Consider the following 15475-nt stretch of genomic DNA (forward strand, 5'->3'; position numbering starts at 1 on the left):
AGCACTCACTGGGGTGAATTTTTTTTCTAACTGGCTGTTTTAAAGTTAATAGTATTGTTTCATTGCCCAATCAGAGACACAGCTCAGCTCACATGACTGACGGGCGCCCTGTAGCTGTTCAAAAGTAAGCTCACAGCTGGCATCATAACCAATGTGGCTGCGTCTGGGGAATTGCTTCATTTCACAGTATCAGGAACAGGCGGGTGACGGCACAGAGACTATGTCCATGTTTTATACAGTCTATGGTTATCACAGACTTTAAGGACGTATTTGAAATTAATTGTGGAAAATGTGGTAATATAATGCAATAATCCCTTTTAGCTTTTAGCTCAGGCTGTATCACTCCCCCGTTTAGCTTTCTTCTGCTCCTCTGTCATTTTTCTGTCTGACAGTTACGCTTTAGTGTCCACCATCATTAAAAAATTAATCAAAGAAACCATTTTCAGCAGAGAGAAACACAGATCTATCTTCTCAGTCCTACTTGACATAATCAAGAAGCTAATAAGTAGCATGTAGGAATAACAATGATGCAGATAATCTAATTTCCAAGTGTGTAGTCGTGATGAAGTGTGATCAGGCATTCATCTAGAAGAAAGACTTTTTTCAAGATCACTAAGAAAATAATCACAGCCCTTTAGAATAGATCCAACATAAAAATAAAATTTAACTATTGAATCCAAATCATCCTAATACAGATAATTAAAAAGATAGCCTTAAATTCACAAATTGGTCAAAAACTGCATATGATCAAGATATTAAAATATAGAGAAATCAGATAGGTGATAAGAAAATATAAATGAACTCCACCTTATCAGTAAATCTAGAAATTGAAATTGATATAATTATATTCAGTGTCACTTAGTTGCCTTGATTTTTTTCAAGTGGACAATTGTCAAACTTTTCTGAGTGTTGTCATAAAAAGAAGTTAGAGTTGAAAGAGCACAGTCCTGTTCTCTGAGTTAAAATAAGAAAAAGAAAAAATCCTTACAACAGAGAAAGCCCAAAATGATCACATTCATTATAGATACAGCGTTCTGCCTCAGCCAGGTGGGATGTGAATAGACAGAGGGAGCAAGACAGAGTGAGGGGTGGAGACCGATGCCACGACTACAAAATGCCCACGTTTGAAAAGGTAGTGACAGCCCTCATTACAAAGTGGTTATGTTTTAAAACAGGCAGAAAGTTTCATAAAATAAATACTTACCTCTCCATTGGAGCTCAAACTGATGTTGCTGCTTCTAAGAAAATGACCGTGTAGGTAATCTTCCGCATCCAGAGTGAATCTGCGCAGGTTTAGCACGTCACACATACAGGTAAAACCTGCTGGTCTTTTGCCCTTAAATGGATCATTTGACAGATACCCCACCTACTCACGAGCCCAACCAGAGCAGGAATGGTCCAACTGGACAGTCAAGTCAGAGAGAGGGGAAAACTTGTTTTGGCATTCTTATCAAAAGCAGGTGCCTTAATAAGGCTAAAAGCACAAAATACAAAAGGACAGTAAAACTCAAAGAATACCAAGCCTGGTGTGTAGGAATCAAAGGTTGAACAATAAACCAACTGTTAAACTTTTTATGATTTATTCAACTCAAGCCTGAAACATGGAGTCACTGTCATAGCTCATAAGAGGTATGTATGCATGTCACATGAGCAAAAGCAGTCTAAACAAATGCCAAACAAATCAGGGGCTCATTTGCATCACCCTTCATCCTCCTCAGCTTCCAATAGCTAACCTTCCACCTGCACTTAGAAGAGTGCTTTCACAAAGCAAGAACAGGACATGACAGATGATTTAAAGCAAATACTGGATAATGAGCATTTCACCGAGTCCTGCTGCGTCACGAGCCATGTTCAAAGCAAACAATGAGCCATAAAGAACAGGTTAACTCACAAGATATAAAACCCTCTTCCCACAGCAAACACCACCGAATGCATCAAGTCACACTGGCAGATAACAGTGATAGTTATGTGCTGTACAATGTGAAAATAAAAACATACACAAAACTTTCAAATTTTTACTTTCACCTGAAGGCACATTAAGCAGGCCAATAAATGTAATGTGAATACGTGTATCTATCTATCTATCTATCTATCTATCTATCTATCTATCTATCTATCTATCTATCTATATATATATAAAATTTTCCAAACCAATATCAGTGAATCAACTAACCCACAAATGTATTTTGTATTTGTGGCCTATTAGCATTATTTAGAATACAATTAAATACAATACAATACAATTAAATACAATACAATAGAATAGAATGTACTTTCTTAATCCCCACAAGAGAAGCAATACAAGAAAGTACATAGTATAAAAATTCAAGAATACACAAATGGAATGATATAATAAGTGACAATGTCATCCCCTTCCAGGTCACACCACAGTAGCAGCACATTGTACTCGCCTCCTTCTTCTCAGCTAGCAGAGAACACCAGCCCCAGCACGGGTTAGCATCAGCATGCTACAGGCAGCTAATAGTTGAAATCTCATGTGAAATGTGGCAGAAATTTTCCTGTTTCTGGTGAAGAATGATATAGAAACTTCTGCTGGCCAGCAAGGTTTTATTTTTTTTGCAAAGAAAAGGTCAGTCAAACATGCCAACGGTCAAGAAAGACCTCGAACATAGTTTGAACATTTATGCTTGAGGAAACACCCCCTCAGATACTCTTTACGCCCCTCTGTCTGCTGCAGGAATCCACACTGAGACAGAGCCTTTAAGCTGGGCAGAAGGTATGAGAGGTCTAGACACACACGACAGGAACCAAACAAAAAACTACAATGAACACAAAACATAGAATAACAAGGAACGCCGAAAACACCAAACAAGAATAATAAAGAAATAATCACAAATAAAACTCAAGAAACACAAGAATCACAAAAAATAATCAAGAAACTCAGGAAACACAAGTGAAAAAAACAAAAACAAAAACAAAAAAACAAGAAATACACAAACCCAAAAACAAATCATGACAGTTCTGGTGCAGCTGTACTACACCTATGACTGCGGTCAAACATTGTAAGAGATTCTCTCATATTCTACACAATATTCTCACAAATGATCAAACATCTTTGGGGCATACCATTCATACAGATTATGAACCACACGGTAATCTCTGTCTCTAGAGATGTGGTCACAGGCGAGGCAGACGGGCTGAATGAATTCATTCTTGATTGACAGGAGATGAGGAGTTACAGAGTAAAACTTCCTCCACTCAAAGTAACGCCTGTACGCTGTCTCATTCTTGTCCAAAGCCAGCATGAAGTCTGCGAGGGCCTTTGGATTTGGGAAGTCATTAACATGAATGAAGGCATCTGAGGGATAGAACTGCTCATAGTTTTGACGTGGTGGACCCATAACTACAGGGATGGTTCCTGACACAAGTGGACCGTTTACCTTCTCAACAATGTAGTCTCTGTGCATTGAGTTTTCAAAGGACAAATAAAACTTACAGCTTCTCATAGTTGGATAATAGTCTTCATAACTCAGCCTGCGTCCTGTATGAGCCAAACCAAAAACATCAACTTTAATGTGTTTGGAAAGTTCTGCATAATATCTTTGTCTTGTGTTCGTCCCAGTTCTTCCATTTTTGTTACTAACAATCCAACAAACCAATCTGGTCTTATTGGGAGGGACAAAGTCTTCTTTAATTTCCGTTTCCCTGATGGTGACCTCATTCCTCACCGTGATGCCAGCATCTCTTCTGTAGTTCAGTGTTAAGTTGAACAAATTGTTCAAACTTAGTAGTCTACCTGTGTTTTCTGGAGACTCCATATGGAACCAAATCCACTTCTGAAAAGGTGGACGTGGACCTTTTGGCATTTTGTTTAAATTCTGGAGGATGCTTTTTTGGTAGAAGATGACTCCTTGTGCTTTGCTGTAGAGGGCTCTGTCAGCTGTCAGGACACAGCTATCAATGTTGTAGTAGGAGGAGCAAACTTTAAAGTCAAACTTCACACCAAGAGGCCAAAACCAAAGCAGGACTACGGGCTTTTTATTTGGATCCACACTTTCCATCTCAGCCGACGTAGATTGATAGACACGAGATAAAAGCTCAACAACCAGACAGAATGCAATGATGGAGCAGATGAGTTTGAAAGCAACCAACTTGGCGAAGCACAGTGTCACACTGGAGGTCATCATCTGTGGAGAGGAGAAAATAACTGATGTGATTTTACTCTCTCCCTTACATTGATGGTATACAAATGGCACATCACACATAAAGTGCAGACCTACAGTATGAGACAACATCAGTCTTTTAACAGAGATTTCCAGTGAGATCTCTCTCACAAAAACATCACTTATTTTAGAGGGACTTATCAAAAAAAGCTAAGTTTTTGACAAAACTTTGCATCAAAATACAGAAATTGCATGGTTTTCAAAACTCTTGTATAACTCATGCTCCACCTGCAACATGCTCAAAGCTGCAACACATCCTCCAGAATTTTAAATCTTGAAATTTCTTCTTTTTAAGAAGTTTGTTCTCACCTTTCAACGGAGTGCAAGGTCTGGATGTTGCTCCCCTTTCAATCTGACGGTAATGACGCACCGAAAATGTTCCTGTTTCAACTGAAGCAAATGAGACAAGCCCTCTGAGTCCAACAAGATGAACCTGTTCTATATGCTGCACTGGCAGCTGAATGCACATTTTGTCCCCGTTGTTTCTCACGTAAGTATGTGCCATGCTGTTTGTTGTGTTAGAGCCATAGACTGTAGCCACGTATACATGGACCCAAATATTCCGCTTACGTTCAGTTTATTTGCTCAAACTGAAAGAATTTAACCTTTGTATACACCTCGTTCCGAAAGAAAAGTGCCAATCAGAATGGACATTTAATCGGTTTCACAGGGTGGAATATTCCTTTCCCCAAACTGATTGAGGTATCATGTAGCCACTCAAACGGAAAGTTGTCAGAGTGCGTCAGAGTGAGTTCTTTTAGTGCCGTTGTGTAGTTAATTTGCTGTTGTGTTGAGTTGATTTTCCGTTGTGTTTAGTTAATTTGCCGTTGTGTTTAGTTAATTTGCCAATGTGTTTAGTTAATTTGCCATTGTGTTAAGTTCATTTGCTGTTGTGTTTAGTTAATTAGCCGTTGTGTTTAGTTAATTTGCTGTTGTGTCAAGTTAATTTGCCATTGTGTTTTGCACTTCAGGGCCACTGTACATAAATCAATTTGTGTTCACCCAGGATAATCTGACCTATCTACTGAGAAATAGCTTTTAGATAGAACCAATTTGGAACTTAAATTGACTTTTAAAATTGTGGATTCCAAAAAAAGGTGTATAATATGAAAGTAAGACTATGAGCTGCATAAGACAACCAGTAAAGGTACACTATTTGTTCAAGATAATACATAATTAAATTTACCAGCTCACTTTGCACTTTAATATTAAATAATGTTTTTTTTTTTTTTACATACAGAAGAGGCATGAATTATTCATTTACTATCTTAATGCTTAAAATTATGACGATAAAAATACACCATACTCTCATTTGTTCATTTTGTTTCTGTAACTTTAAGTTTCAAACAAATATTTAAGAGTGAACCAATCCAGATGCTATTTGGTTTTCTTTCTTTCCTTTTTAATAACAGGTTTTCTTAGACATTTGTTCAGCTGTATATATACTGAATAATTGTCCACCAACAATAATCTGGCTCATGGATCAATACAAATATTCATAGGACACCAAATTAACACCGAACTATAACAATTTCTTGTACAAAAGTTAACAACTGAAAAAGGAACTGACAATATGGAGTCAATTCAGTCAGTGTGATGTGGGGTGTTGACAGGAAAACCAAAACCAAACTGTACAGATAACTGCTGGTATATATATATATATATATATATATATATATATATATATATATATATATATATATATATATATATATATATATATAATTTAAGGTGCATAAAATCATAGCAATGTTTTCTGTACAAATATTTCATGTGTATTGACAACAAAATGGTCAAAAGATTTTTGTTGGTTACAAGAAAAAAAGATTCATCAAACCCAGCAGAAAAAGTCAATAAAAAATGTTCTCTGCAAAAATAAAAGAGGAAAATCAATATCAGTGTGTTATCTGTTTTCAGTCAGAAACTCCCCTCTTGCTTAAATCTCTTAGCTTGTAGCTTGGCTATGAATACAAAAAGTCAGTAGCTTGATCTTTATATGAGGATCAAATTTGTAGTTAAATTATTTCTTGGTTAAACCACTAAGAAGTTTAAAACCTGCTTGATACCATTCTTGAAATGTTTTAACACCGTTTTTAATCCAAGCAAACTAGCTGCTAGCCATAGCTTCTTGTTAGTTCCTGAATATCTTCTCACTCAACATTTTCATTAATTGCCATAACTTTTCTTGTCCTCTTGTTATCTGAGAATGAATCATCCTTTAATAATAGACACAATATTCACAAATATTAATGGCATCTATGTAGAATACCATTTAAAAAGATTATGAACCACACGGTAATCTCTGTCTCTAGAGATGTGGTCACAGGCGAGGCAGACGGGCTGAATGAATTCATTCTTGATTGACAGGAGATGAGGAGTTACAGAGTAAAACTTCCTCCACTCAAAGTAACGCCTGTACGCTGTCTCATTCTTGTCCAAAGCCAGCATGAAGTCTGCGAGGGCCTTTGGATTTGGGAAGTCATTAACATGAATGAAGGCATCTGAGGGATAGAACTGCTCATAGTTTTGTCGTGGTGGACCCATAACTACAGGGATGGTTCCTGACACTAGTGGACCATTTACCTTCTCAACAATGTAGTCTCTGTGCATTGAGTTTTCAAAGGACAAATAAAACTTACAGCTTCTCATAGTTGGATAATAGTCTTCATAGCTCAGCCTGCGTCCTGCATGAGCCAAACCAAAAACATCAACTTTAATGTGTTTCGAAAGTTCAGCATAGTATCTGTCTCTTGCACCTGTCCCAATTGTTCTACTGGCAATCCAACAAACCAATCTGGTCTTATTGGGAGGGACAAAGTCTTCTTTACTTTCCGTTTCCCTGATCGTGACCTCATTCCTCACCGTGATGCTGGCATCTCTTCTGTAGTTCAGAGTTAAGTTGAACAAATGGTTCAATTTAAAATTTTTAGCTGTGTTTGTTGGAGACTCCACATTGAACCAAATCCACTTCTGAAAAGGTGGACGTGGACCTTTTGGCATGTTGTGTAAATTCCAGCCGATGTTTTTGTGGTAGAAGATGACTCCTTGTGCTTTGCTGTAGAGGGCTCTGTCAGCTGTCAGGACACAGCTATCAATGTTGTAGTAGGAAGAGCAAACTTTAAAGTCAAACTTCACACCGAGAGGCCAGAGCCAAAGCAGGACTATGGGCTTTTTATTTTGGTCCACGCTTTCATAATGTTCCACTTCAGCTGATGTAGATTGGCAGTCATGAGGTGAAGGCTCAAAAAACAGACAGAATGCAACAACAGAGCAGACGAGGCCAAAAGCAACCAACTTAGCGAGGCACAGTGTTTTACTGGAGGTCATCATCTGTGGAGAAGAGGAAAAAAACTGATTTGACTTTACTCTCTTCCTCACATTGATGGTATACAAATGGCACATCACACATAAAATAAAGATGTATGAGACAACAGAGATTCCAGTCTGCAGTGATGAACACACATCCAGCTGTCCTGTTAAACTGGATCTCATGCTATGTAATGTTTGGTATTGTTTCAAGGATTTCAGGTATTTTAAACCATTTGCCTGAAGCAATCTACAGTCTGAGCGTATTTAAATTATTTAGTGAAAAGTCTGGATTTCAGACTTTCTGTTTGCAAATGTTTTAATTTGTATCAGTTTTGGAGCTTATAATTCCAGGTCTTTCTTGAAAAACATTTACTGTTTTGAGTGGGTCCTTAAAAATATAGCTTTTTTTTTTTTTTTTTTTTTTTTTTAATTTTAATAAATTACAGAGACTTGAAGCTTTGAAAAACCCTTCAGAATTCTAACTATTACAGAGTATTACTGACGAAAAAAAATGTGTTTTTTCTTACCTTTCAGAAGAGCAGAAGGCCTTGATGTCTTTCTCCTGGAAACCTGAAGGAAATGACTCAAAAACCTCAATTCCAGAAAACAAACCCTCTCAGTTCAACAGGAGAAACCTGTTCTATACATATCACTGACAGCTAAATGCAAATTTTGAAGTGACCACATGACACTTTGGTCTATTCCTGTCAGATATATAGAAAAGAAAAAACTTTCAAAGTGTTGTACATCAAAAATATGAGAATTTAAGAAAACAAAACTAAAAAAAAAAAATCTGTTAAAATCAAAAGAAGGAATTTGTGTACTTACTTTCTGTCACACCGTCACACGTCTCACCTTACTCATCCACCTGCAAAAATTTATTCCTCCATTTGTTAGAGGTATCAAGTAGATTACAGATTCTTTAAAGTACAACATAATTGCAAGAAACAGTTTGTTTCATTTGCAATCATTTTTACTCTTGTTTTCAACCAAAGGAAAATAATAACATGTGGTTACATGTGGTCAACAAAAAGTCCTGGAATTAAAACGTGTCGTGGCATGGGAAAGAGTCAACCACAGCGCCATTTCCAATATCACGGTTCATCAGAAACACAAACATTTCGTTTTGTACACACAGCACAGTTTCGTCCAAAATTCTGTTTCTTAGATATTTGCACATTAATCCATATGTAAACATGAAGTTAACTTTTTTGGTTTTTAGGCTTCGCTTACCTGTAAAAGAGGAAACACAGACAACTCTACTTCCGTCTCAGTCTCCCTCCACAGAATGGGTAAAAGGGGCATACCGACGTGAAAAGCCGTAAAGCGACTGCTGTAAATGGGGTCCCACAGGTAATGTAAAGCACCACACTGCCTCCTCCTGGTCGATAACAGAAGTGCATTACTGGATCAAATTTTAAAAGATAATCCATCACAAAAAAGTCCATCCTTGACGCATTAGGGCATGACGATATCACATGAAGAAATTAAACGTATGGCACGAATGGAAGTGGAGGTGTTGTGTCGTGGAGTGGAACTGTGACAGGTGTGTATGATGTGGTATGATCGACTGAGTTAGCGTGTGGCTGGACTGATGGTTCACCTAGATACTCATATGTGAAGAAGTGTTTTGGCTTTCTGTCTCGTATAGACCGTTCATCAGGAAGGGTCAAAGGTTGATTGTTTGGATCTGGGTTACCATCAACTTCCCTTTGGTCTTCAGGTCTGGTGAGAGCAGCCAAGATTTTATCAGTGTTTTGTCCAGTTTCACTCTCAGTGGGGTTGCAGTGAGGATTGGGTAAGTATTCAGGTACAGTATGACTTTCTCTAACCACAGACTTAGAAGGTGGTGGTCATTTTACAAGGTGTTAGGCAGGTTTCCTGTGAGACAAGGCAAGTTGCTTGAGGTTGTTAGGAAGTCTATTCGAGGTTGTCTCTTCAGGTATTCTCTACCAGTAATCTGAGATACACTTATCATCTGAAGCCGAGCTTTCAATCTCATTTGTTTCCTTGTGTCTATCAGTCTGTTTTTCTCTTCTCTGCTTCAGTGTTTCTTGAGTGCTTGTGTCCTTTCAATAGCTGCTCTGGCATGTTCTGGAGTCTCATCCACAGCCAAATCACTGACAAGCAGTGGATCATTGTGGTGCAGTGTCCGGGTTTTTGTCTGGTCTCCACTTTCAGGACGAACATGTACACTGGACTTTCAGCAAGTTGTTTCTTGACTATGGGAATAGTCTTACATCTTAGCTTGTCTGGTCTTCTACGTTCACTGAGATGCCTGACCAGAACACAGGCTCCTTGTTGTAACACCAATCCTTTTATGTTCTTTGGGTCATCTGTTACTTTCCTTTTTGCACTGACCTTTTACTGCTTTCATTGGCAATCAGACAGGCTTTGACTCTATCTGCCCATTTTTGTGCATATCCTTATGACTCCTTATTTCAGCGCAAGCCAAATAGCAAGTCATTTGGGATATGCAGATGACGGCTGTAGAGGATGACAAAGGGTGTGGTTCAGTCTTTCTGCTTGGTTGCCTTGCGAGTGTTAGGGTGTTGTTCTTGAGTGCCCAACTCCAAGCAGTTCTTGTAATGTGTAGAACAGTTTGTTTTCAAGGTCACGCCCTTGGTCATGGTGCAGTTTTTAAGGGTACCCCCTTTTGTACACCAACTCCAAGGGAAAACCCTTTTTTAATGCAAGGACATTTCCCAATGACATAGGATTCAGTTTCTTTTGCCATATGAGGCTAGTGGATCCTCTCCCATGCAAGATGGAGTACTCTGTGTCAACATGGCCCATCTCATCATGTAGCCATTCCAAGACTAATCCTCGGTATTTGAAGGAGAGAACCATCTGCTAGTGTTCATTTGTTCAACGGTATAGAAGGTTATTTTCAAGGTATAACTTGCTACCCTCATGGAGTAGCTTTAGGGAGGCTCCACTCACAGTTGTATGCATTTCATCTGTCAGTTTGGTATTTGATGTCTTTAACTGTATTGTCTGGGCTATGGCTTGATCTTCTCTTTGTGTTTTCATTATATCCATATGGCTGATGGTTGGCAGGTTGGAGCAAGGCTGTTGGTGTGGTTCTGGGCAGGAGATGTAGAGTGATGCCACCCAGGCCACATCATTGCATTCAGCTGCCTGACTTCCATCCCATGCTGCATACACTGCTTCATCTGAGACCTGCTCTGACCAAGTCATCCCGTATGTTTTTATATGCAGGGGAAGGCGTGACAGGGTGTTGGTGTCCACGTTTGACTTCCCAGGCCTGAATTTGATGTCAAATCGGAAATCTGAGAGCCCCCCAACCCACTTATGACCAACTGCATTGAGCTTTTCTGTACTCATGGCACAAGTGAGCGGGTTGTTGTCTGTGTAGACGGTAAAGTTTGGAGAGTAATATAAGAAATGTCAAAATTTCTTACACAGCTAGTTTCAATGCAAGAAACTACAGTTCACCACTGTGCAGTTGGTAGTTATGTTTGGCTGGTGTGAGTGTCCTTGAGCCATACCCCAAAACTCTTAGCATTCTGGCGCTGGCATAGGACAGCTCCAAGTCTTGGTCTGAGACATGATTGTGCAATGTGACAGCAGGTTGAAGTCAGGGTGTGCCAGCACAGGTGAAATTGTTAAGAGGGTGACCAGTTGTTCAAGAGCCTGCTGATGTTCAGCAATCCAGATAAATGGTTTTTGTAAAGGCTTGACAGCAACTGTGGGCATGTTAGCAATTCTTTATTCATGTTGAGGTCTGCACTTTCTGTGGCTTAGTCTAGAGCAACTCACGAATTGGCTTTGCAATCCTGTAAGAGTCCTGAATATAAGAGCGGTAATAGCCCAAGAAACCAGTCGATTTTCTCACTTCTTCAACTGTCTGCGGTCTTTTGTTGGTCAGAGCTTGAATGGATCAATCCTGACTTTAATTGACACAAGACCAACATACCTGACTTCTCCTTAGAAAAGTTAACTTTTTTCTAGCCTGGGTTTTACACCATGACGTTGGATGTAGTACTTTGCAGACTGCCTCAACATGTTTTTCAAATCTTTTTGCATACCTGAGCACATAATTGAAATATGGAATGCAGCATTCATCTCTGAGGGGCCCTAGCATTTTCACCATGCTTTACTGCAATGCTGCAGGGGCATTGGAGAGTCCAAATGGGGTATGAACCCACTCGTAGAAACCCCACGGGGTAATGTGTTAGGGGTCAGTCAGTTTGTATTGTTGCATTTGACCTTTGTTTATTTGTTTATCAGAAACCCCACTACTAAGCCGTTATTTTGTCAGTGTTCGATTTTGTCATTGTTAATTACATACATGCCTGCAGTGTTATATTTTTTTGTTTAAGTGTAGACGTGGTTGCATTATTACACCAGCAGGTGGCGCCTGCGCTCAGGTTAAACAGAAACAATACATAAACTGCAGAAGAAGACTGTTGTGTTTTGGGAGTTGATGCTTGACGGTAACGGAGAGAGCATGAGCACCGTAGCATATACTCAGCAGCTAAATGAAGACAATGCAGGGGGGATACAAGGGAAAAACTGTTCTGTGAAAGTGCTGAAATAAAGTTGCACGAGTAAAGCATCTAGAAGTGTCCTCCTGTGTCCGTGGCTGCAACATATCTGGCGAGCCAGCCAGGAGAGAAGTTCGAAAGGAGCAGCGGCCGCCATTACCCGACGCCGTTGAGGTAAAGAACTTTTCTCCTACAACGAACCTAGAACCAACGAAACAAAAGGACAATAAAGGAAAAAACGGAGTAAACAGCAATTAAAGTGAAAATGGATGATCTAGAGATTCTTCTTGACCGCACCAGTACAACGCTTTGTCAACTAAGCGGAGACCGGATTTTGGAAGTATGTAAATACCTGAAGTGCATTAAAGAGGATGGAGCTGCCGCCAATAAAAGTAGGAGAGCACTCATAAAGACGGTGGAAAGTTTTTTGGATGATGTTGAACGTAAAGCAGAACCTGAAGAAGCACTGCGCACCGTAAAAGGACTGTTAACCTTTATGGAAGGCACAATGGCAGAAAGCAGCGCCAGGACAGAGCGGGAAGTTGACGACGCGGCTGAGATGAAAGGGAAATACTTGGAGCTTCAGCAGTCCCGTAAAGCCCTAGATGAAGAGATAAGGTGCATTGGGGAAAAGTTGAACATTCTAGGTATGCCTGCAGTCAGTCCTGTCTCAGAACCGCTCCCTGCTAAGCTTCCAGAAGTGACCATTCGTCGAGAGTTCAGGATCTGTGGTCAGATCGGCGAGGGAGGGCAGCGTGACAAGCTGTCTTTCACCAACCTCATGCACCAGATAGAGAATGGACTTCGCAAGGGTCATGGTGAGTCTGAGGTCATAGAAGCAGTGATAAAAGCCATAAGCCCAGGCTTGAAGCTGCGTGATATGCTTGAAATAAAGACTGATTTGACTCTGTCTCAGCTAAAAATAATATTAAAGGGACATTACAAAGAAGATGACACATCAGATCTGTACCAGAAGCTTATCAGCATCTCACAAGAACCAAAAGAGTCAGCCCAAGACTTTCTGTTCAGAGCTATTGAGCTAAAAGACAGACTCATTTTTGCATCCAAGGACGGAGAGTCAGAGGAACACTACAGTCCTGACCTGGTTAAGAAGAAGTTTCTTAGATCAGTTGGAACAGGACTACTCAGTGACAACATAAAATACCAGATAAAGCCACTACTAGACAACCCAGAGGTGACTGATGAAACTCTGATTAAAAAAATAACCGAAGCAGCTAACCTCGAGGCAGAGAGACTCAACAAGTTGAAGAGGAGCAGCACAAAAACTCCAAGAGTGAGTGAGCTACAGACAGTCAACAGCACTTGGGACACCCCACCAGGCCCCATGTCATGTAAAAGCTCAAAACCTGAAAAGAATAACACCGAACTTCTCACAGAGAAAAATAAGGCAGCTCATCTCCCCCCAGAGCCTGAAGTGCACTCCTTAGTGAAAGAGCTCCAGTCAGAGGTGGCTGAAATGAAACGGTTGATGCTTGCTTCTTTAACCACAGGAAAGTTACAACACACCAAGCGGACAACAGAGACCAAGGACAATCGTAAGAGAGGCTGCAGAACCTGTCAGGAAAAAGGAGAAGGAGAAAACTGCAGTCACTGCTTCAAGTGTGGTCAGGTGGGTCACGTCTCCAGAGGGTGCAGAGCTCCAGGGCTGTCGCAGGGAAACTTCAGAGGGCCACTGCCAAGGGACCGGCAGTGACCCAGTCTCCATCACCAGAGTCCCGCTACTGTCACTACTGTCTGCAGGGGGAGTGCACAGAAAGGAAACTCCACACATGTGCTGGTTGCTCAGCTACAACATACTGCTCCAAGACATGTCAGAAGCGCCAGTGGAAAGAACACAAACCCCTGTGCAAAGCAGTCAGCCAAGTTGAGCAACACCTTATTGAGAAGGAGAAACAAAAGCACACGCAGCCACAGACATCCAAATTTGACCATCTCTCAACAAAACAAGGTAAAAGACTGATCAAGCTAATAGGTAAAAGGAAAATGGTGAAATGCACATTTAATGAGGTGCCAGTTACAGCACTCTGGGACACAGGTGCTCAAGCAACAGTAATAAATGACAAGTGGCGAGCAGAGCACTTACCTGACAGCTCCATAAGACCCATAGAAGAACTGTTAGGGCCAGAGCCATTACATGGACTTGCAGCCAATCAGACTAATATACCATTTATGGGATGGGTACCTGTAGAGTTTAAACTCAGGGGAACAGAGGCTTCTAGTGTTGACCTGCTAGTCCCAGTGCTGGTTTCCAGTGATCCTAATGTGGCAAAAGACCCTATCATTGGCTTTAATATCATAGAGGAAGTGATCAATGAACAACTTAAACAGCAGAAGGGTGCTTCAAGTGATATTGCCATAGAGATGATTAGTTGGGCTTTTGATATTGACTGTTGTGCTGCCAAGACTTTTGTACAGCTGATCCACACCAGCAGATCAAGAAGTGAGGACACAATTGTAAGGACAGGCAAAAAGAAAGTCATCATACACCCAGGTGAGGTCACCACAGTCAAATGTCGAGCACTCACACAGACAGAAGAGGATATGATTATGCTGTTTTGCCCCAATACAAACACAGACTTCCCAGAGGGTTTGCATATCCAAGAAGTACTGTTTACAATGAAAAGAGGTAACTCAGCCACCATCCCAGTCTCTGTGATTAACACCTCAAGACATAATATCACACTGAGCCCACGTGTTACCTTAGGACACATAGAAAGTGTCAAAGCTGTGTACCCAGCTCCTGTCCAGCCTGTAACAAAAGCAGAGAAACCCCCAAGTCCACAAGCATGCCCAAAAAGAGATCCTGACTGCTTCAGTACAACAGAGCCTGCCACCAACTGCTGTGAGGTGTGGGACCCACCTGTAGCAGTAGACCACTTAACCAGTGAGCAACAGACACTGGTAAGGGGGATGCTGAGAGAAGAATGTAAAGCTTTTGCTCGAGATGCAGATGATGTTGGCTGCATACCTTCGCTCCGCATGCACATCACCTTGACAGACCAAACCCCGGTCCAAAAGACTTATATCAGCGTCCCAAAGCCACTACAGCAGGAGGTCAAAGAGTATCTGCAAGATTTAATCAACAGGGGCTGGATTACTAAGTCAAAATCACCCTACTCATCACCAATCGTGTGTGTGAGAAAAAAATCAGGAGAACTGAGACTGTGTGTGGACTATCGTGAACTGAACCGGAGATCAATACCTGACAGACACCCCATTCCCAGAATCCAAGACATGTTGGACAGTCTCTCTGGGAGTGCATGGTTTTCTGTTTTAGACCAAGGCAAAGCATACCATCAAGGCTTTGTAGATGAAGAAAGTCAGCCTCTCACTGCCTTTATCACTCCATGGGGCCTCTATCAATGGGTTAGGATCCCCTTTGGCTTAAGTTCAGCACCTGCTGAATTTCAGAGAAGTATGGAGGAGTGTCTGTGGGGTCTACGTGATGAC

At 40.7% G+C, this 15475-nt stretch overlaps 2 protein-coding genes across 2 annotated transcripts; both read right to left on the reverse strand.

The window, feature by feature from the left end:
• Positions 1 to 3056: 3056 nt before the first annotated feature.
• LOC141803324 (4-galactosyl-N-acetylglucosaminide 3-alpha-L-fucosyltransferase 9-like) lies at positions 3057 to 4148 on the reverse strand. The gene has a single exon (XM_074687288.1). The coding sequence runs from the start codon at positions 4146 to 4148 to the stop codon at positions 3057 to 3059; it is 1092 nt and encodes a 363-aa protein (XP_074543389.1).
• A 2292-nt stretch (positions 4149 to 6440) lies between these two features.
• On the reverse strand, positions 6441 to 7514 carry LOC141803208 (4-galactosyl-N-acetylglucosaminide 3-alpha-L-fucosyltransferase 9-like). The gene has a single exon (XM_074687162.1). It carries the CDS (start codon positions 7512 to 7514, stop codon positions 6441 to 6443), a length of 1074 nt encoding a protein of 357 aa, XP_074543263.1.
• Positions 7515 to 15475: the final 7961 nt, after the last annotated feature.

This window comes from Halichoeres trimaculatus, unplaced genomic scaffold (genome assembly GCF_033239565.1).
Source record: "Halichoeres trimaculatus isolate MK-OKI-2021-1 unplaced genomic scaffold, fHalTri1.1 fHalTri1_scaffold_14, whole genome shotgun sequence".
Lineage (NCBI taxonomy): Eukaryota > Metazoa > Chordata > Actinopteri > Labriformes > Labridae > Halichoeres > Halichoeres trimaculatus.

Coding starts and splice junctions, on each gene's coding strand:
- LOC141803324 (XM_074687288.1), bottom strand. CDS start 4,148: ATGATGACCTCCAGTGTGACACTGTGCTTCGCCAAGTTGGTTGCTTTC.
- LOC141803208 (XM_074687162.1), bottom strand. CDS start 7,514: ATGATGACCTCCAGTAAAACACTGTGCCTCGCTAAGTTGGTTGCTTTT.